Source organism: Bos taurus, chromosome 18 (genome assembly GCF_002263795.3).
Source record: "Bos taurus isolate L1 Dominette 01449 registration number 42190680 breed Hereford chromosome 18, ARS-UCD2.0, whole genome shotgun sequence".
Classification (NCBI taxonomy): Eukaryota; Metazoa; Chordata; class Mammalia; order Artiodactyla; family Bovidae; genus Bos; species Bos taurus.
This window is the reverse complement of record NC_037345.1, coordinates 49,049,654-49,070,548: the sequence shown is the minus strand read 5'-3', so window position 1 is coordinate 49,070,548 and position 20,895 is coordinate 49,049,654. Positions and strand designations below refer to the sequence as shown.

The window sequence follows — 20,895 nt, the reverse complement described above, 5'->3', positions numbered from 1 at the left end:
CTCTACCCTAAGCTGTTAAAGTGCTCAAGGGTTCATCCATTTATTCAGTCATCAGTTCATGCTTATCCACAGTACTGGCCAAAACAGAACTAACTACACAATAACAGTACTAATGCATAATCCCACACCCTCTACTATATCTCTCCAATGCCACTTTCTTCTTCTTCCCCTTGTTCGTGGCTTTCCAGATCCCTTTCAGGACCTGGCACACAAGGCCAAGAAACCTCATCCCCTCCATCTTTAATCTCCTGAACTAGCTCCCCATGACCATGAAGCATTCTCTTAGGTCATCTCCATATCAAAAGATCTTTTCAAGGTGGGACAAGTCTTCCTGACTTCAGGGAGCCTTCACTGTTTAAGTTCTCCCACCTCCATATGGCATTGGATCACAGGGAAAGGAACTCCCTGGCACTCTATCTCCTTGACTAAGTCCCTAAGTTTTCAGTTCCTGATAAGAAGGAAGAAGAAATACAGTGATTGAAGATGAGGGACAGAAAGTCAAGGGCTTGCACCCCAGCTGTGGTACAGGTGCTGGGACAACGTGCTTCCTCCTCTGTAAAAGAGGGGTCACAGGGCTGCTAAGAGAATTTAGGGAAGACAATCCACATAAAGCACCTGACAGAGTGTGCCCATAGTAAACACTCAGTACATGTGACTCAGTGATAGGTGAATTTCTCCCTTCTCCTCCAGCACAGTTGGCCTACCCCTTTAGCCCTACCCTGATGCTCTCAGTTGCTGTTGTTTAGGCCTTACAGGGTAGGTGGAGGCATCTGGGACAGAGAAAAGCCTTGTCCAGTCCCTCCCCCACCCCAGAGTACTGCCAGGACTCCAGGGCTAAGGGACACAGTTTCTCCTCTGGTACTGCCAGGGGACATGAGAGAAGAGCCCCAAGGGTTGGGCTCAATGAAGGACCTTGTTCTACTGCAGTCAAAGGGGAAAGTGGTTTTAGATGAATGGAGGCTGACCCTAGGGAAATGTGTGTTCATGTATCTGTGCGGCAATGTGCTGAAAAGGGTGGGCCTCTCAAGACTGGAAAGCGTCAGTGAACACTGGAGCTGGTCCAAGGAATCTGGGCAGCCTCAGGGCCCTTGGGGTGAGCCCAGCGGGGGCTGCAGATGATGGGTGGGGATGAAACTTCTAGGTTGCTGCCCAGATCAGAAGAGTCTGGCCCAGAGCTGAGAGGCACAGCAGAGCCCCAATGAATACCTATACAGCTGAACCCAGATGGTTCCCTGGAAGGCAGTATTGTCTGTGTGTGTATAATATACCCTGTCTAGGATCACTCTGTCCTCAGGTCACTCTGTCTCATGTCCTAGCAGATTATATGGTGTAAAGAGTATAAGTTCAAGAGGCAAAATTGCCTGGATTCAAAATCTAGCTTTGCCTCTAAGACACAAGTCAATATAACTGTGGGCCAGTCCTGTAACCTCTCTGAGCCTTGGTTTCCTCTTCTGTATAATGAGGGTATTTAAAGCCCTTAAAACACAGGGTTGTTTTAAAGATTCAATGAGATAATCGTGCAAAGCATCTGATCTGTGTTAACTGCTCCATGCACTTCAACTATTATTGTTGTTGGCTGCTGGTTGAAGATCTAGAGCTCAAGCTATTTTGGGGCTGGAGGAAGCAATTCACGTAGGAGAGCACATCTGGGTCTCCCCCTTAAGATTCCCGACAAGGGTGGGGAATTTCATGCAGTTATTTACCAAAAACAGACACGTTTCTGGTTCCTCTGAGCTAGAGGCACAATAAGCAGTGATGAAATTCTGGAGGTGGGCGGATGGGGGAGGGGACTGGGGAATGCCATGACGTCAATGACTGCAGCTCACCAAGCTGCAAACCTGGACTCCAGAGAGGATAAGGGAGACTGTGTAAAAGTGCTCTCCTTGGCCAGGTGACCAGAGCTAAGTAGGTCATGACCCTAGGTGCTGCAAATCACAGGAGCCAAATGTATCTGGGAGACTGCCATAAGAAGAAACTCATTTTTACATGCTGGGCTGTTGCAACAATCGTGGCAGCCTGTGGCTGGGTTTTGGCTCCAACATGCCCTTCAATGCTTCACCCCATCTCACACAAATGTAGGGGAGGGCAAAGGGGCTCACATTTTTGTTTGATGAACTGTGTTAGTAGAGCTTATAACGGGAGGGTGGAGGCATCAGAGTTGAGCTTGGGTGACTCACTCAGCCACAGCCCCCTCTTGACCTCAGTTTCCCCACCCAGATTCAATGAGCCAAGGAGGGAAGGGCTTAAACCTGATGGATACAGGGACTCTGACTCAGAGAACAGGAGGAGAGAAGAAACGCAGGAAATGTGGCCCAGGAGGCCAGAGGACCAGGGAGAGGAGACTTCAGCTTCCCGGGCCCCACCCTTGGGCTCCAAGTCATCATGGGAAGGGGGGAGGCGGGTGATAGGATTACTGTTGTAGCTGCAAGTAGGCAGGGCAGACAGCACTGAGACAAGGAACAGGGATAATGACAAGGGGAAACCTGGGGCTTCTCCTTCCCTGGTTCCAGAGACCCTTGGGGTGTTGCTTTTCTGTTTCCAGGTTTTATCGCAGACTCTGCTCCCATGAAACCAATAGTGGCCGCGTGGGCTGAGGGGCTTCCTTCTACCCTTCTGGCTGCTTGAGAGGAAGGGACAGCCCAGACCAGTGCCTCTTCCATGCCTCCCAACTCTCCACTTCCAGTAGGTCATGTGACAGTACCCTCAGCACCTTAATGGGCCCACCCAGAGTCAGTGTCAGCAAAACCAGCAGTTCTCCACTGAATGCACACAAGCACCAAACAGCAAGCTTAAAAAACACCAAAATCTCTGGAGATAGGACCTAGGCCTCAGGTTCTTTTCATAAAGTGATTCTGACATGAAGCCACCATGGGGACCCACTTACCAAAATTCAGCTCTCTGTACTCTCTGGCCCATTCTGAGGAGGCTATGGGAGGGTAAGCAGCTCTGACCCAGACCCAAACTTGAACCCAGGATCTCCCTGGGAGAACTGAAAGAAGTAGCAGGGTTGGGTAGGTGAGAAATGAAGTACAAACCCCCAGAAAAAGGCAGAGAATCTGCCTCACTGTTCTGCTCTCCTGGCCCAAAGGGACTGAAAAAGAGCATCAGACCCTATAATAGGTAATCCTTATCCAAGAAAAGGTAGACCAACTGAACTCAAAGATTTGGTTTGCAGGGTAAGTGTGCATCTTGGTGGGAAGGAGGGACAGGTTCTCTGAGGTGCCCATTCCATAAAATACTAGGAACCACTGCTGTACTTGGAGAGTATATGGAACAATCCCTTCCTTGTCTAGATGAGAATCCTCAGGCCCAAGAGGGATGGGGCTGGCCCAGGTCACAAGAGGTGTTAGTGGCAGAGCTTGATCTAGAACTCTTGGATGTCCTAATTCCTGTTCTCATGTCCCATGACAAATGAATCATCAGTACAGAATCATCTCTCAAACTGCCTAGTCAGCAGAAGAACCAGGGTGCCCATTAACAGGCCTATCCTCTAAGGATTCTGATTCAGTGGGTCTGGGACAGGGGCCCAGGAAATCTGATTTTAGGTCACATTCTCCCCCATCAGGTGGTTCTTATGATGATGCAAATTTGGGAAACACAACAGGATGGGAAAGCCATAATGGACAAGAGAATGCAGAGCTCCTCCTACAAGGCAGGTCTCCAAGTCCAGTGCGCAGCTCCTTCCTTCACCAGTGAGGTTGGGAGTGAGACAGGAAACACAGGCTTGGAGCCCCCATGCCTATTAGGAAGAGGCATTCAAGGTCCAAAGGACTGATCTCTGTGATCACCTCTCTCTCCAGTCATGTTTTTGCTCTAATCCTGGCAGGCTTCCTGCTGACTCTGGAACACACCATGGCCTGTCCTCTCTTCCCTCACTCTAAGTTTTCCCTAACTCTCCATCCACCTAGGTACCAACTTGTTTTATTCTTACCACCTGACATGGGGCTGGGGATAAAGACCTTGATTCATATCTTCATTCACCAGTCAAGTCATTGCAAGGCAGTTCTCAAGGACAGGCATTAACCACAACATCTTAAGGCGAACTGTCTGAGATGGGTCTCAGGTTCTTGGTATAAGGTATGTCATGTCTTTCAAGGGCAATGTGGTAACAACAGATATTTTAAATGTATATAACTTCAAACTAGCAGTCCCACAGAATTCTAGGAATTTATCCTAGAGATGTTTAAAGCGTACTCAATACAGCACTCCTTTTAAGAGCAAGACCTTTAGAGTCAAATTCCACCTCCACCTCTGACCAGTTGTACAATCCAGGGCAAGTCGCAGACCTGTCTCATTTGTAAATGGGGGAGTTATAAGATCTTCCTTACAGAGCTGTTGTGAGGATTATGAATAATATAAGTAAAGCACTGCTTGATACACAGGTCAGGCTCTCTGTTACTTTACTATTCTTACTATTAAGCCGCCATTAACAACAATGAGGTATATGTGTACATGGTGAATAAGGAATGATCTTAAGGTTCCATTTTTCAGTGGAAAAAAAAATAAATTAATATGTGTGATGCTCTGTTCTTTGTGCTAAAACCATCAAAATAATGAAAAAGTTGGAGGGAGAACATGAATGTACTCAAGTGGAGAATGTGCTTTAATGTGCACAGACTCTCTTATAAAACATACACAAATTGGGAATGTGGAAGTCTGGGAGACCTCACTTTTCATCTTTCACATGGTTTGATTTTACTGCAAATTTTGAAAACAAAAGCAAAAACTAAAAATGCTCTAGTAAATAAACAGCAGTAAGCAACCAGTGATTTTGATAGATGGCCAGGATTGGCACCCAGTGCTCATCCAACTCTCTGCTCAGAACGGTATGGTGGGGATGCATGACCAAGCCACTTAAGACATTGGTCTGCCTCAAAGGAGCTCCTATGCTGGGGGTACAGCCATACCACAACCACAGATCCCCTGCCCTGGTGCTAGAGCAGAGAAGAACCCTCCCTGGTGGGGAGGATGGGAGAACTGTGAAACAGCTGAGGTCTGAGCCGGCTGCAGCCAAGCTGGGTTCCTGCTGCTCACTGTCTGAGACAGGAACATAAGCTGGTGACTCCTGGCCTGAGGAACTGACTTCCCCTAAAACCATGGCACTTCTGTGATTTGTACAAAAAAAAACTCAAAGTAAAGGTGACTGCTAAGATGGGCAGGCCTCAGAAGAGGTGGAAGCAGGTCTGGGGGTCCCCAATTCCCAATCCTAGCATCCCATGATGATTTTTCTCACCTATAAAAAGGGGAGAGCAACATTACCTATCTCAAGGGGTTGTTATATGGGCAAAACAAATTACTGACAATAAAAACAACAATTAACATTATTGAGTGTTTACTGCATGCCAGACATTGTTCTCAGGGCCCACAACTAACCTATAAGGTAAGCACAGTTATCTTGATTTTAAAGGTGAGGAAACCAGGGCTTAGAAAGGTGAAGTTACTTGATTATATAGCAAGTGACAGAACTGGGATTTAAACCTAGATAGTCTGATTTTAGAGTCACGAAGAACACTTTTCAAAGTTACTATATAAGTAAAGTTAGTACTTGGCTTGTTGTAGGGACTCAGTGTGAACTGCTATCATGAGGAAGAAGGTGGAAACATTAGGGCACACTCTACATGGGTCCCTGGGTACCAGCCCCATCCAGCTAGCTTTCAGGTGCATATACTCCCTTCTCTTTGGTTTCCATGGCCTTCCCTTGTGGCTCAGCTGGTAAAGAATCCGCCTGCAATGAGGGAGACCTGGGTTCAATCCCTGGGTTGGGAAGATACCCTGGAGAAGGGAAAGGCAACCCACTCCAGTATTCTGGCCTGGAGAATTCTATGGACTGTATAGTCCATGGGGTCGCAAAGAGTCGGACATGATTGAGGGACTTTCACTTCACTTTGGCTTCCATCTCTCCCACCTGTCACCAAGGTCAACACCTCTCCATCCAGCCTTGGGAAGCCCCAGAAGGCCTGAATGGCTTCAGCAGTGCCCTGTGAGATGGTTCTCTGGACTGACTTCTATCTACACTTGGGGTCTGAGGGAGAGGTTCTAGAGAAGTCTTGCTCACCCACACCAGTGTCACCCTCATGAGACAAAGAGTACTTCTTTACTGAGTGTTCAGGAAACTGACATGGACTACATGTAAATTCAAAACTCTCTTGAAACTGTTTATGCCTTAGGTGCAACCTACCTTTGAGGGGGTAAAGAATAATACGACTTGTAACTTTTGGAAGAGTTCTAAAATTCCCTCCTAGCTCTGATGTCCTGGAGCTTGAGAAATGAATGAATGCTCACCTTCCATCCCCCTTTCATCGGTAATGGCTTCAGTCTGTTCTTGTCAGCTGCCCTAAGTGATCCTTCCTCTGCTGTGGGTAGTTTCTAGTCTCCACTGCACCCCCACCCCCCCAGGAGTGTCCCATTCCACGTCTGAGGATTTCTGGCAGAAAGCCCCAGAAGAGACATGATGATGACTTCAGAGGTCAGGGACTCTTCACCTACCAACAAGCCTAGAACCCACATTTCTTAGCACCATTGCTGGGTAGGCCTCCTCAGTCACCTGACATCTGTTCCCATCCCAGGTCTCCCTCCCACTTTGCTCCCATCTCTGGGGGTGGAGACTCACCAGCACTGTTGGCCTCCGACTCCAGCAGGTGAATGTCATTGCAGTCTGCCAGTGAGTGCTCCAGGCAGAGCTGCAGGAAGCGAGCCTGGGTGCGCGTGACTCGCTTCAGAAGTGATAGCAGGGCCACTGTCTGTTCACACTCATTCCAGCCCTTGAACCAGCCAGCGAGGATGCCCACCTGGTCTCGGAACATCATGGTGCCAGGCCTGGGGCCAGGGTGGGGGGACGGCGGTGGCGAGGGCCAGCGCCGTCACATGGTCTCGGCTCTGGGCTCCTGTTTCCTCTCCCCTGAGGGCCAGGGCTTGAGGACGTACCCTGGCGTAGTGGCAATGGGTGATGAGGGGAAGAGGACACCTGCTCACATCGGGGGAGGTCTTGGTCCAGCCACGCCTCTCCAGGCTCCTGGAAAAGGAAGCAAGGGGGTCAGAAAGAAGAGGGTAGAACTGGTCTGGTGAGTTCAGGGGTTAAGGAGGCCTCATGTCTTCCCCTTTAGCTCAACTCTGCTGAGCTCCTGGGAGAAAGACAAAGCCAACACCAGATACTAAGCCAACTTTCCCTCCAATCTTCAGAGCCAGAGAAAAGGCTTGATTGGGACTCAGAGACTCAGACAAAGGAGAAGATGCTGCCCCTCACATCTGGCTGTCACAGGGCCAAAGGAAGTGGATTTAAAGCAGAGTAAGTTGGTAAGATTTTCTAGATGCAAACAGGAGACAATGCACACTACGGCAAAAGATGTGAATTAATGGAGACCTGGCCCCAGGTGACATGACTAAGCAGACATGTGATGCTGAGCACATGTCCTGACCTTGCTAATCTCTGGTCACCTCCTCTAGGGGGCTGGGCAGAGTCACTGCTTGCCTGCTAAAAGGAACCTAAGGAGTCTGTGTATTATTTCAAACTAAGACCCACAAAGCTGGGATATGGGTGAGTGGTGACCCCAGTGGAGATCTCAGGTACATGGATAGCTATATGATCAGCAACTGGGTGCCTAATGGTAGGAGGTCTTTTCAAAGATCTCTAACATGCTGGTGGGGCGGGAAGGATCTCATCCCCTCCAACCCAGCTCTCCCACTCTGATCTCTAAGATCCCATCTACCCTTGCTCTGAGGTGAATCTCTCCCAGCCTTCTTCCTCATTCCCTTAAGGATGCTCCTGACTCAAGTCCTCTGGATTGGGATGCCCCCTTGGCTCTCAGAGATGCCAGCTTGTCATCCATTTTCCTAAAAGCCAAGAGGATACTAACCTGAGAAGGGGATACATCAAATGTTAAAAACTCCAAAGCAAGAAAGTATCCAAATTCCTTAGGCAGGAACCACACAGAAGCTGTGTCAACTGGGCAGACAACAGATTTATTCTTCAGTTGACTGGTTTCTGGACACTACTCTGAAGCCTTTCTTTAAGTGGCTCCTGATCCAGGTCTCCACTCACATTTCCCCTGTCTCTCCTGAAACCAGTGCCCTTGGCTCCATCCCCAAACCACATTTGGCTTCATCTCCCTCTGGCTGCCAAGAGGACTGAGAACTTCATACAAAGACTCATTGAACCTGCTGGGCTAGGTCTCAGGGAGCTACTGCCATCTCCCTGGATGTCCAAGCTCCTGCTGAGGAGCTGTGAGGCACACCTGACAATGGCGGAGCCTCACCACACAGACCCTCATGGGCCACCTGAACAGAGCAAACTGGCCTGGCTGTCGATCCCTTTGGATACAAGAAACAAGAGAAAATGTGGGGGGAAATGAAACCTTATTCCCAATTAAACAACCCTCCCAGAAATCTTTCTAAACGACCTATCAGGAGCTTCCCCAGTGGCTCAGTGGTAAAGAATCTGCCTGTCAATGCAGGTGACACGGGTTTGATCCCTGGTCCAGGAAAATCCCATACACCACAGAGCAACAAAGCCTGGGTGCCATAACTACTGAGTCTGTGCTCTAGAGCCCATGAGCTGCAACTACTGAGCCTACGTGCCAAAACTACTGAAGCCCGCGGGCCCTAAAGCCTGTGCTCTGCAACGAGAAGCCATTGCAATGAGAAGCCCAAGCATCGCAACTAGAGAGTAGTCCTTGCTCCCTGCAACTAGACAAAAGCCTGAGCAGCAATGTAGATCCAGCACAGCCAAAAAGAAAAATAAATACATAAAAACAAAAAACAAATAACCCAATGACAAATCAAATATTGCCTCCCTGGCTTAAAGTCCTCCAATGACTTTTTACTGCATTTAAATAAAATGCCTAGAGGGCTCCCTGTAAGACTCTGGTGGCTGTTCTAACCTCACTGTGTACCGAGTTCTTGTTCACTTGGACTTAAGCACAGCTTCCCCCAACCTATCTATGGCTTGCTTTTATTTGTCACTCAGGTCTCAGCTCAGTGTCACTTCCTCAGAGAGATCTTCCCTGATCATCTAAACCTAAGAAATTTCTGTCACTCTACTGAATTTATTCTATATAGTATGGCACCCTCAGTATCTTATTTGTTTGTTGTTTCTCTCTTCCCAACAATTGCAAGCTACACAGTTGCCCAGGGCCCAGAACAGTGACTAACACTTAGAGGGTGTTCAATACGTATTTATTGAATGAATGGATGAATGAAGGTGAGCATGGAAGCCACACTTGGGACTTCTACAGCCCTTGGGGCAAAGATGACAGAAGGAATGATCAAAAGAATGGTAAAGTGATTTGGAAACCTTGCCCTAAGAGAAAAATTTGAAGGCACTGGGGAAATTTCCCCCGAAGAGAAGACTCAGGAGGAATGGCATAACTGACTTGAAATACCTGAAGGGGTAGCACACAGAAGAATTAGAGTTGTTTATTTACTCCAGAGGAGAATCAGGATAGATGGCTCTAAGTGAGAGGCAACCTGAGACATGAGAAATGTTGAAAGTCAAGAAAATTCAGTTCTAGTCTTGCCCCAGCCACTGTGTCACTTTAAGCTAGTCTGTTTCTCTTGTCTAGGATGTGTGAGATAAGGAGCTAGACTGGTCAGACATGACAAGTGGGTTTTACCTTACAGGCTAACTCCAATCAATTGGTAGTGGCTGCCTGGAACACTGTGGTGAGAAGGATCCTAAAGAAATGAAGCAATAGGAATATCCATCAGTGGGGAATGATTAATGAATTGGAGAATACCTCATACAAGGTGATATTATGTAGTAATTAAAAATGTGCTTGGTTCTGACAGCCGAATACAAACTATGTGCTTCTAGCTATGTGTAGTGTTTGATCTTTACAACGTAGAGTGTTACGGTTAGTCCGTAAGTACACAGTACTGTGTTCAGTCATTTTTGTAAAGTGAAAAAAAAAAAAAAAAAGCCGTATATAAACCCCTTACATATATGAATGCCTATGCACCTATGTATATAGAGAAATGTGTAGAATGATACACCCTGTGCCATTCACATTGGTTACCTTGGGGAGAAGGAGGAATTAGTTATACTCTTTTCATATAACTTTGTGCTATTTTACTAGTTCCACATGAACACAAATTACTTTTGTAATTTTTAAAGATAAATTTAATTTTAAAGAAATCTAAGGCAGCATTCTACTTTCTGGCTCAGTGAGAGAGTGCTGTGATTGATTATCAATGTTTGCCCTGGATACCGGACAGATGAGTGGTACTTCATGTGCCTGAAAAAGTCAGTTTCCCTTCCCGGCTCCAGTATTTTGTGGCTTTCAGTCCTAAGGAGACAGCAGCTGCCTCAACATAAGGAAGAATTTTAAAATAATGTATCTGTCCAAGAATGGAACTGGCTGCCATGTGAGGAGGTAATAAGCTCCCTGGCCGCTGGAAGTGGTCAAGCAGAAGCTGGATGAACATCCCTTGGGAGTGGGAGGGATTCCTTCACTGGGTGGCAACGCATAAGATAGAAGGACATGTTACTATTTCAGAGGGAACATTTGTGATGGGATGTTTGCTATGCCAACAGTGTTTACGGCAAAAAGATGACCAAATCCACAAACAGACCTAAGCTGTGCACTCTTGCCTATAAACACTTTTACTGGGTGGCTACTTTCCCTAAGCAACAGCACTGTGCCCCTGAAATAAAACTACTGACTGAACATTAATCCAGCTTCTTCCCCAAGCCAAATGCTAGAAGCAAAGCCTTGGGACACAGTAGGATCTCAAACATGATGCTTACAAGGCCAGATTTTGAATGCAGCAGGCCGGTGAGGGCTATGGTGAGCTGAAAAGCACAAACACTGTCTAAAGGGAGAATTTACTATTGAGCTCTAATCAACTGCTGCCATGTAGGAATTTGGGTCCAGTATTGTTAGATTTTCTTTTTTTAAAAAGAGGAGCCAGAAATCTAGCTTTTTAAATTAAAATTCCCCTATTTTTAAATGTTAGAAACTAATTCATATTAAAACAGCAACAATGAACCCTATATAGAAGAAACAAAGCCTGTGGCTTAGGCCAGATAGACACAAACTGCAAAAAGATCAAAAGTCTGATATATATCCCTCTCAAGGGCCTCTCTGGTGGCTCAGACAGCAAAGAATCTGCCTGCGGTGTGGGAGACCGGGGTTTGATCTCTGGGTCTGGAAGATCCCTGGAGAAGGAAATGGTAACCCAGTCTAGTATTCTTGCTTGGGAAATCTCATGGACAGAGGAGCCTGGTAGGCTACAATCCATGGGGTTGCAAAGAGTTGGACACCACTGAGCAACTAACACTTATCAAGGGCCTAGAGAAGGTTCTACATCTTCAAGCCACTCCACTGCTCAGGAAATGTGATGAGGAGAGAGGACCTAGTGTCCAAGGCAGGCTTGGAGACTCTGCATGAAACCCTGGGGCTTTAGGAAACAAACGGTCACTATTAGGGGAAGGACAAATAAGGAGTTTGGAATTAGCAGATACAATCTACTGTATATAAAACAGATAAAACAATAAGGTCCTACTGTATAGCACAGGGAACTATATTCGATATCTTGTAATAAACAATAATGGAAAAGAATATGAAAAAGACTACACATACATAGCTGATTCACTTTGCTGTACATGAGAAATTAACACAACACTGCAAATCAACTATACTTCAATAAAAATAAATGCATAATTAAAAATAACCCCTAAAGGAAGTGTTCCTATGTTTTAGACAGAAAAGAATGCTGGGTGTTTGGTCTGGATGGTGACTGGAGACGAGGACTGGATGGCTTTCTTCCACCAAAGGGCCAAAAGGCCTCCAGCTTCTCTCCTGGGCGCTTGGCAACAGTGAGAAAGGATGACTTGGCTTGGTGAGATTAGCCAGGAAAAAAGCATCAGCACAGACTATTTGAAGGCATCTTACTGTGGTAGCAAATTACTATGATGGATTCAGTGGATTTGCCTGCCAAACATCCACACCCATCTTCTGGTACCAGGCCCCTAAATTCCCTTTGAAGAATTAACTGCCCTTCTTGGATCCAAGAGTAGACATAAAGTAAAACTTGGCCACGGAAAGCCCTCCCTGGACTTTGCTGTAAATACTAGGGAAAATAAGTTCTTGGTTAGGGGTGCTCAGATTATACACTATTTTCTGATATTCCTGGTTGCTACTGCTGCTACCTCACAGTGAGCACCCATCTCAGAATGAAGCCAATAGAGATGAAAGCAAAGTCAAAAGTTGAGGGAAAAGAGAGACTTGTTCATATCGTTAGAAGACCTGTCTCTAGCTGGCTTGAAGCCTTTCACCCCACCTCCCCATCCCAGACTTTTCAGTTACATGAACCAACAAATTCCTTTTGGGCCGAGGCCAGTCTGATTTGGATTTTTACCACTTAACACTTCAACTTTAAGCCTTGACTGTTCCCATACAAGAGAATTCACCACTGCTCTGGTCTCTTTATCCTTAGGTGACCAAAAATGACTCCCTGTCTTTGAGAAAAGACACTAGAGGGAATCCCTCTGGTTAAGTCCTTCAAATAATCCAACAATATGGCTACCATATTTGGTCTTTAAGAGACCAAGGAACCTTCTTGAGAAGCATCTTCCAACCCTGGAAGGTGGGAAATGGAGTCAAAAACTGGCTAAGATGTTCCAGGAAAAACCAGTCATTGGCTCTTTCTCCGAACAGTGAAAAGCAGCCCACATACAGGAAGCGCCTCTGGAGGTCAGCTATCCTCTCTCAGAAGTAGCGCTGCAGAGTCAGTCAGACAGGGCTGAACCAGAGCTCTCCTACTGACACTAACTTGCCATGCTGATCTTCCACAAGCAACTCAGTTTCTTCCTCAGTGAAGCTTAAGAATGAAATGAAACAATGTACATAAGATACCTAGAATGATGTTTCACATGTCCTCACATATCACGTATTGTATTATCTGCCAGGCCTTATGCTAATAGCTTTCCACCGATGAGCTTGTATGATCTCAAAAACTATAAACACACATATACATATCCTTGTTTTACAGATGAAGACACGGGCACACAGAGAAGGTTAAGTCACCTATCCAAGATTACACAGCTAAGCTGAGATTTTTAAGGCCAAACACTCTGGTTTTAGAGCTCTTGCTTGTTCCTGTGTTTAATGCTACAGCCTTCTGTATGTTCCCTTCTACTGCCTAAAGTTCAACCAAAGTGTATACCCTTTAATGCCAACATCTCTGGACAAATGAGGGCGTCCTATTAGCCTTCCCACCTATCCCTAGCCCTCGTAGAACATCCATGTAGGCCCTGGAGGAACTTGCTCATTTCATGAATAAGATAATAGGCTAGTTACCTATGGTTAATTCACTATCTCAACTTGAGAATAGGAGAATGTGAGAAGCCAAGGTAGCCCAGCTTCTGTCTTGTGAAAACTAACCATTATTTTCAGAAACTCCTAAAATATGTATACAAAATATATATATTATTGCCTCAACCAAGACTGTGCCTTTTGTATGAATGGTCCTGGAGAAGGGAAGGAGAGGAGGGGAAAAGCTAGGAAGGGCCTCCTGGAAGATAACACAGCCTGGGGAGCTATGGGAAACTTGCATAATTTGGAGTAAGTGATTTTACCTTGTTGTGCTTGTTTTCTCATCTGTAACATGGGTTTAATAATAGCACCTACTCTCACAGAGTTGTGGGGCATAAATACCCTCACAGAGATGTTAGCTAGTATCATCATCCTGGATTCCTCTCTCTAATCCCACCATCAACTCCCGTTTGCTCAACACCAAACATGTATCTGTATCTCCATTTTTACTACTACCACCATATTCAAGTCATCATCCTTTCTCATCTGGATGAATGTATTGCCTCCTGTTTCCATTCTTGCCCATTTTCCTTGCAGAAACCAAATTTTCTTTAAAAACAAATAGATCATGTTACTGTCTTGCTTTAGAAATCCTGTAAGAGCTTCCAAATGCTTGTAAGTGAAAATGTAAATTCCTTACCATGGCCCACAAGACCCCAGATAATCTGGCCTCTGTGAACCACTCCAAGCTCCTGCCCCTTCTGCCTCACTTATGCTTCAGCCACACTGATCTTACACATCTCAGGGGTTTTGTGCTGGCTGATTCCTCTACCTGAAATGTCCTTCCCCAGGTCATCATATGGCTGGTTCCTTTCCATCAATCAGATCTGGGTTCATGTGTGCCCCAATCTTCCTCATCTCCCCAGTAGGAGTCTTTGGTCTGATATAATTGTCCAAAAGTGTTTCTTCTAAGGCTATAGCTCTTCTGGAAACACCTAGACTGGAAGATCCGTGAGGGAAAAAGGACTGTGGCTATATTATTCACTGTTATATATTCAATTTCTACCACAGTGCCTGAAACATAACAGACTGTTAATAAATATCTGTGAAAAATTTCTCCACCTTGCAGCAGTCTCTTCTTCACATGTAACAATGGTTAAATTAGAATGCCGAAATCTCAGATCCTCCCGCAACTGGTGCCTTCTTATCTTTCAGGTTATCAGGCTCAACTGTCACTTCTTCAAAAAGGCCAATTCTGACCACCCTGTGTACAGTGGACAATCCCCTACCCCGTTCAATTTGTTTTAATTCCTTCATAGCACATATCACTATCAGACTTATTCATGTATCTTCCCTCCATCAGAATATAAGATCCAAGAGCTCTAAGACCTTGACTATTTCATTCACTGCTGTATCTCCAGTACCTAAAAAGTGCCTTCATAAACTGTTCATAAACTGCCTTCATAAATTGTTGGGGACATTTGAGATATGCATACTCTATATAATAATGTTGTTCTGTTGCCCTCAAGCAGACTCTATTCAACAAATTTACCCTAAAACAAACAGAACAAAACTTACTCACAGTAACTTATTTAACCCTCTCTAAAGCTCTGAGTACTGGAAACCCAAAGTTGAGGTAGGGAACTGAAAAGCAGTACTCCCGGATTTTACTACCTCAAGACTACAACCAAACCAAGTCAGTCATCTCATTCCTGTTTTTCCCAAGTGAAAATCACTCAGTCATGTCTGACTCTTTGTGACCCCATGGACTATACAGTCCATGGAATTCTCCAGGCCAGAATACTGGAGTGGGAGGCCATTCCCTTCTCCAGGGGATCTTCCCAACCCAGGGATCAAACCCAGGTCTCTTGCATTACTGCTGCTGCTGCTGCTAAGTTGCTTCAGTCGTGTCCTCCTGCATTGCAGGTGGACTCTTTTTCAGCTGAGTTACCAGGGGAAGCTCTGTTTCTACCAGCGAGATCCCAAAGTCAAGTCTGGTGGGGTCAGACTAGCCAAAAACAATCTCTGGATCCAAACAATCATACAGAACAGAATGACTGGGGCTGGGCAACAGTGAGGAGGGGACTACCATCAACACTCAAAGGTCAAAGGATGGAATCACAGTTCTATCTGGTTCAGCAAGCAAGAGAATCTCTAAGAGCACTGCTCACCTAAACATGTCTGAGGATCTTCGGTCACGGTCTCACACTTAGCTCAGAGAAGAAACTGTTTTCAAACTGGGGCTCTCAGTCAAGAGTTCTCTTTCCACTGAGACTGCTAAGGACGCAGAGTTCAAGTCTGGGGTTGCTAAGGGCCATTTTGTTGTCACAAAGCAGAAATCAGCTGAGGATGAAATTAAGTCAGTGGAGAAATGGGGCGATTACTAGGAAGACCGCTTGAACTTCTGGATGCAGCTAGGTCTATCTAGGAACCATCCTAGTTCTGGACTTTTCAGTAACATGAGGCAATTAATTCTTTTTTTTAAGCCAACTTGAGCTAAGGTAATGCCACTTACATCTTTAGAGTCTTGGCTGCTGAGAGCTTTTTTTTTTTGCTGAAACTGAGCACTTTCATATACAGGGCATTGTTCTAAGTGTGTGTTTTGTGTGTCAGTCACTCAGTTGTGTCCGACTCTTTGTGGTACCATGGACTGTAGGCTGCCATGCTCCTCTGTCCATGAAATTCTCCAGGTAAGAATACTGGAGTGGGCTGCCATTTCCTCCTCCAGGGGATCTTCCCAACCCAGGGATCAACCCTGGTCTCCTGCATTGTGGACAGATTCTTTACCATCTGAGCCACCAGGGAAGCCCTTGTTCTAAGTACTATATACATATTAACTATTTAAGCCTTATAACAATTCTATGAAGTAAGGTATCGTTACTACCTTCATTTTTTAACTCTGGAAACGAAGGACTAGAGAAATTCAGTAATTTGTTTTAGGTCACAAAACAGGTAAGCAATGAGTGGGATGCAAATCCTGTCTACTTGAAGAGAAAATCCAACTCTGACTTCAGACACTATCATCCTGGGATGGACAAAGCCAGAAACCTATTTGAGCCACTTGTCCTCAATTTCATCCTTTGTAAAATGAGGATAATCATAGTTTACCTACCTCACAGTGTTCCTGTGAATATGAGATGAGACAATACACATGAAGCACTTAAACAGTGACTGGTAGATAATAATTACTCAATAAACAATGATCATTATTACTCTTTGGGTCACTAAAGTGCACCTGGCAAATACAGTGCAGATGGAGAAGATCTGTTTTCTTTCATCTGTGTCCTTCAGGTGAAGAGAAGAAATGCCATGGGTTAGAGGTGAAGAGTCTTTTTTGCTTTTGACCAACTGCATAACCTGCTTCCTCTGCCTGGAAGGCCAATCATCCTTGTCCCAACTCTTGTGGAACAGCACCCAGTCTTACCACCTCTTCTATGAAGTCTTTCCAGATAGAGGGTTCCTTTTCTCACTGCCAAATTCCCACAGTATATAGTTTTTACCTCACATTCTGTCCCATGTACCTGACCAACCTCTCTACTGGTCTGTGAGCTCCCTGAAGGCAGACTTCAGTGTTATCCTTGTGATCTGTTTATTCTTCTCAAACTTAGCTGCTGGTTAGCCAATGATTCCCTACAACTTACAGAGGCAAGAGCCCACTTTGTGGAATTCAGAGAAGAACAAGTTATATCCCAGTACTTTCCAAACTCCCAGTCTGGTCAGCATGAGTGGACAAGTACATGAAAAACTACAAGGGAGAAGATAAGTGGCGCTCTATGAAGTACAATGGAAGGCTCTGGGTAGTAAGAGAATGAAGATTGGAAAGTGTCTTAAGGGAAGAGTGTTTATGTGGAGAAGGACAGATGAGGAATAGGTGAGAAGAGATGGACATGTGTGTTCAAGGAAGGAGCAACTTGAAGCAGAAACACTGAAGGATATGGGATGGTATGGAGCAGTAGAGGGGAAGCCAGAAGGAGAAAATGCTGAGGAATATCTGAAAGGGAACCATTCAAAGGCAGAATCTGAAGTAATTCTCAGAGGGTGGGGTAACCTTGTGAACAAGCCAGAAACCTTTCAAGGAAGGTAAGGAATCTTCTGGAAAGTGGGGACTTCACAAAGGGGGCTCCCAGGAAAGTGGGGGTGAGCAGAAGGGCACAAGGGCATACCCTGAGGCATCTTTCAAGGTGCTTTTATGTGGAGAAAGGGAAATCCTCTTAGAGGGCAGTGGTTCTCAAATTTGAGCATGCATCAGAATCACCAGGAAGGTTCCTAAAAACAGATAGCTACTGCCAGGTTTTCTGATTCAGTAGGTCCGGGTTGGGACCCAAGAATTTGCATTTCTAACAAGTTATCAGGTGATGCTTGTGTGCTGGTCCAGGAACAACACTTTGAGAACAACTACTATAGGGGGAGGGATTCTTTTGTGAGGAAGCACTCAATGTGGAAAAGGAAGGAGAAAACTTCTGAGAGGAAAATTGAAGGAGTCCTCAAGAAAAGTCTAAGGAAGGGTCTGTCTATCTCTGAAGGGAGGAGGGGCCTATGAAGATAGAACCAAAGAAAAATGTCCTGAGAGAAAGAGCTCTGAGGGCTGGAACTTCAAGGGGTAAGGGTATCTCTTGAGGATCTTTTAATAAGAAGGGACACAGAGGCTCCTGATAGGGGAAGTTTGTAGGGTGCTCGGGGCCTATGGTGGGATAATGGGGGAAAGAAGCTCAGATCTGAGAAGGATCTCTAAGTTGATTTCACAGGAGAGAGAATGGAGGAGATGAAAGGGTATAAGTGGAGGTTCTAAAAGGGATACGTAATAAGGCCTTGAATAAGGTTTCTTGGAGATGTCAGAGGGAGAATCTGAGAGTGCGTTCTGAGGAAGTCTCACATAGTGGTGGGGTTGTTGATGCACAGCAATTTTGGAGAAAATTCTCTAAAAGGAGTCTGTGGATGTGTGGTCTTCTGTGAGAGATCTTAGATTTACTGGAGCAGGATGACAGGTGTCTTTTTAGGAAAAATTCTCAAAGAGCTCAGATGAGAAATCTCTGAGTAAAGCCTTCAATAAGGTATATGGGGAAGGTGGTTCTTCTGAGAGAAAATGTGGGAATGTCATAGTAAAGGGTTTTTCAGAAAGAATTCTGGGACTTTCTAAGAAAATGAGCTCAGAGTTATTTTGAGGGAAGACTGCATGGTGTTGGGTGTCTTCCACAGAGGGTTCTAGAGGATGTGAGGGAAGCTATGAGGGTGAGTTCAGGGAGGGAATTATCTAGTAAAGTCTTTTAGTAAGTAAGTAGTAGTAGTGGTGGTGTTAGTCAGTTAGTTGTGTCCGACTCTTTGTGACTCCATCGACTGTAGCGCCCCAGGCTCCTCTGTCCATGGAATTCTCCAGACAATAATACTGGAGTGGGTTGCCATTTCCTTCTCCACTCTCAGTAAGGCAGGAGGTCTGTAAGTAGTGATTCAAGGGTTACTGGAAGGGTCTCTAGGAGAGATTTCAAGGTCATATCTCAGAGGGCTCGAGGGGGTTGCTGGGGTCTCTGAGAAGGTATGAGGAGGTCTTGAAAAACTGCATCTCAGAGGGGTTAAGAAAAGGTCTTAGGGTTTATAAGAGTTGTGAGGAGGAAAGTTCATCAGAAAGCAGGTCTATAAGGAGGGACCTTGAAAGGAGGATTCTAAGGGGGGTTGATGAAAATATCAGAGAGAAACTATGGGAAACCTTTTGGAATCCTAGGAAGCAATTTTTGAAACATTTTGTGTGGGTTACTGGAAAAGATTTGGGATATATAAAAACGGTTTTGGAAGAGGCTCGTGGAATGTGGAAAAAGAGTTTTCTGTAGATTCAGGGAATCTCTGGAGAAGATTTTTGGCATAAATGAGGAGGGTCTCAGGGGAAGATTTTTGGGGTATGTGAGGGTGCTCTATAGAGCATTTCAGGGTGGGGAAATTTGAGGAACATGAAGAGATCTTTGGGACTTTTGGGACCTGTGGAAGGGCCCAAAGAGATGACTTCTGGGATGTGTATATGGAGAAGGAGTGTATATGTGAGATGAATTGGGGGGAGGGGTGGGGCTCCAGAGGAGTTTTGAGGATCCGAGGCCATTTCAGAGGGTCTCTTTGGAAGATTTTCCAGGGTACATCAGGAGCATTCTGGAGCAGTCCAGGGGAAGGGGCTCTGAGATTTGGGGGCCATGAATGGAAAATCTCCAAGGCGATTGCTGGAATGGGAGTAGATGGGAGGGAAAATTCTTGGGATGTGTGAGAAGGAAGTCTGGGCGATATTGTTGGGATGTGCGAAGTAGGTCGCCGGGGGAGATTTCTGGAATGCACGGGGTCTGGAGGGGATTTCGGGGAGTCTGTGATCTGAAGATTTTTAGGGCTTATGAGGGAAGCTCCTAGAGAAGATATCTGACACATATTGTTGGAATACGAGGAGTGGCCCCGGGGGAATATTTCTAGACTGAGGAGGAGGATGGGGGATCTGGGGCCAGAGCAGGGTTCTCTGAGGAAGATTTTTGAGGCGTAGGACAGGGTCTGGAGCAGACGTGGAAATATCAGGGGTGGTCTCTCGACAAGCCTTGCGCACGGCGGGAGGGGACTGAGGGCTTCGAGTGGACTCGGGGGGGGGGGGGGGTCTGTGGGCGTGCCCTCTAGGGAGCTGTCTGAGGTAGACCTGGGGAGGGGGTCACGAGATGGGCCGCTGGCCGGGCTCCCGGGCCACCCCGAGGGGCGAGGAATTCGGGGAGAAGCTCGAGAAGCGGCCTGGGAGGGCGATTCCGGGTACGGGTGTGAAAGATCCTCTCGAGGGTCGGGACCCCTGAGGCCTGCGCTCCGCGCCCGCCGCCGCCCGGGGTCCCTGAGGGGGCGGGGCCGCCCGCGCGGCCTGGGGCGCCCTGAGGTGAGCCCCGAGAGCCCCGACCCGCCGCCGCCCCGCGTCCGCCTGGCTCTGCTCGCCACTCACCGCCTCGGCTGCCGCCGCCGCCGCCCGGGCCTCCTCAGGCCACCGCCACCACCGTCGCCCCCTCTCCGGCCCGCGAGCTCCCCTCCCTCCTCCCGCACCGACCACCGCCGCCGCCACCGCCGCCGTCGCGCTGCGTCACCGCGCCGTGCGTCACCGCCCCTGGCCCCTCCCCGACGGGACCGCCGCGCGCCAGCATTAGTTGACGCCGCGGTGACGAACCGCGCGCTCGCCAACGGGCGGCGAGGGCAGCCCGAAGGGCGGGAGGTGTGCGCGGAGAAAGGCTGGGTCCCGGCGGAGAGGGGGGCCGCGGGGGTTGAACAAGGCCCACGAGGCCCACCCCTAGCCCCGTCGGATTGGTCGGCTGCTCAGCTGACGGGCAGTCGGCCCTGCGGGGTGGGGTGGGGAAAGAGGCGGGGCGCGCGCGGCGTTGCCATGGGCAACGGGCCCGGCGGCGCCCGGGATTGGGCCTCCCGGCCCGCAGGGGGCAGTCTCGCGCGTGTCTACCGCAGCTTTGCAACTAAGTCACAATTCCTGATTCTGGCGTTCAAGGCCCGGTGGTCCGCCTGGCCCGCAAGCCGGGCTCTAGGCCTGGGCCCCGCCACGCCCTTATTATCCAGGTTGCGGGTAGACCCTAGGGCAGCTGGAGTCTCAGATTCTCCATCGCAACCCTCTCTTAGTCTATTGCTGCTGCTGCTAAGTCGC

The 20,895-nt window shown here is 47.1% G+C and overlaps 1 protein-coding gene across 3 annotated transcripts in view; it reads right to left on the bottom strand.

Annotated features, from left to right (window-relative positions):
* The window catches only part of SAMD4B (sterile alpha motif domain containing 4B), a 36,215-nt gene extending 15,861 nt beyond the window's left edge, over positions 1-20,354 (bottom strand). For 2 of the 3 annotated variants that reach the window (XM_024979079.2, XM_059877539.1), the window contains exons 1-2: positions 20,194-20,354; positions 6,611-7,012 (exon numbers count right to left, since the gene is read on the bottom strand). In XM_024979079.2, the coding sequence (XP_024834847.1) occupies positions 6,611-6,806 (196 nt within the window). In that variant the 5' untranslated portion in view covers positions 6,807-7,012; positions 20,194-20,354. Of the gene's footprint in view, positions 1-6,610; positions 7,013-9,608; positions 9,670-20,193 lie in introns of all 3 variants that reach the window. The other variant, XM_024979078.2, reaches the window with a different exon arrangement.
* Between the last annotated feature and the right edge of the window lie 541 nt (positions 20,355-20,895).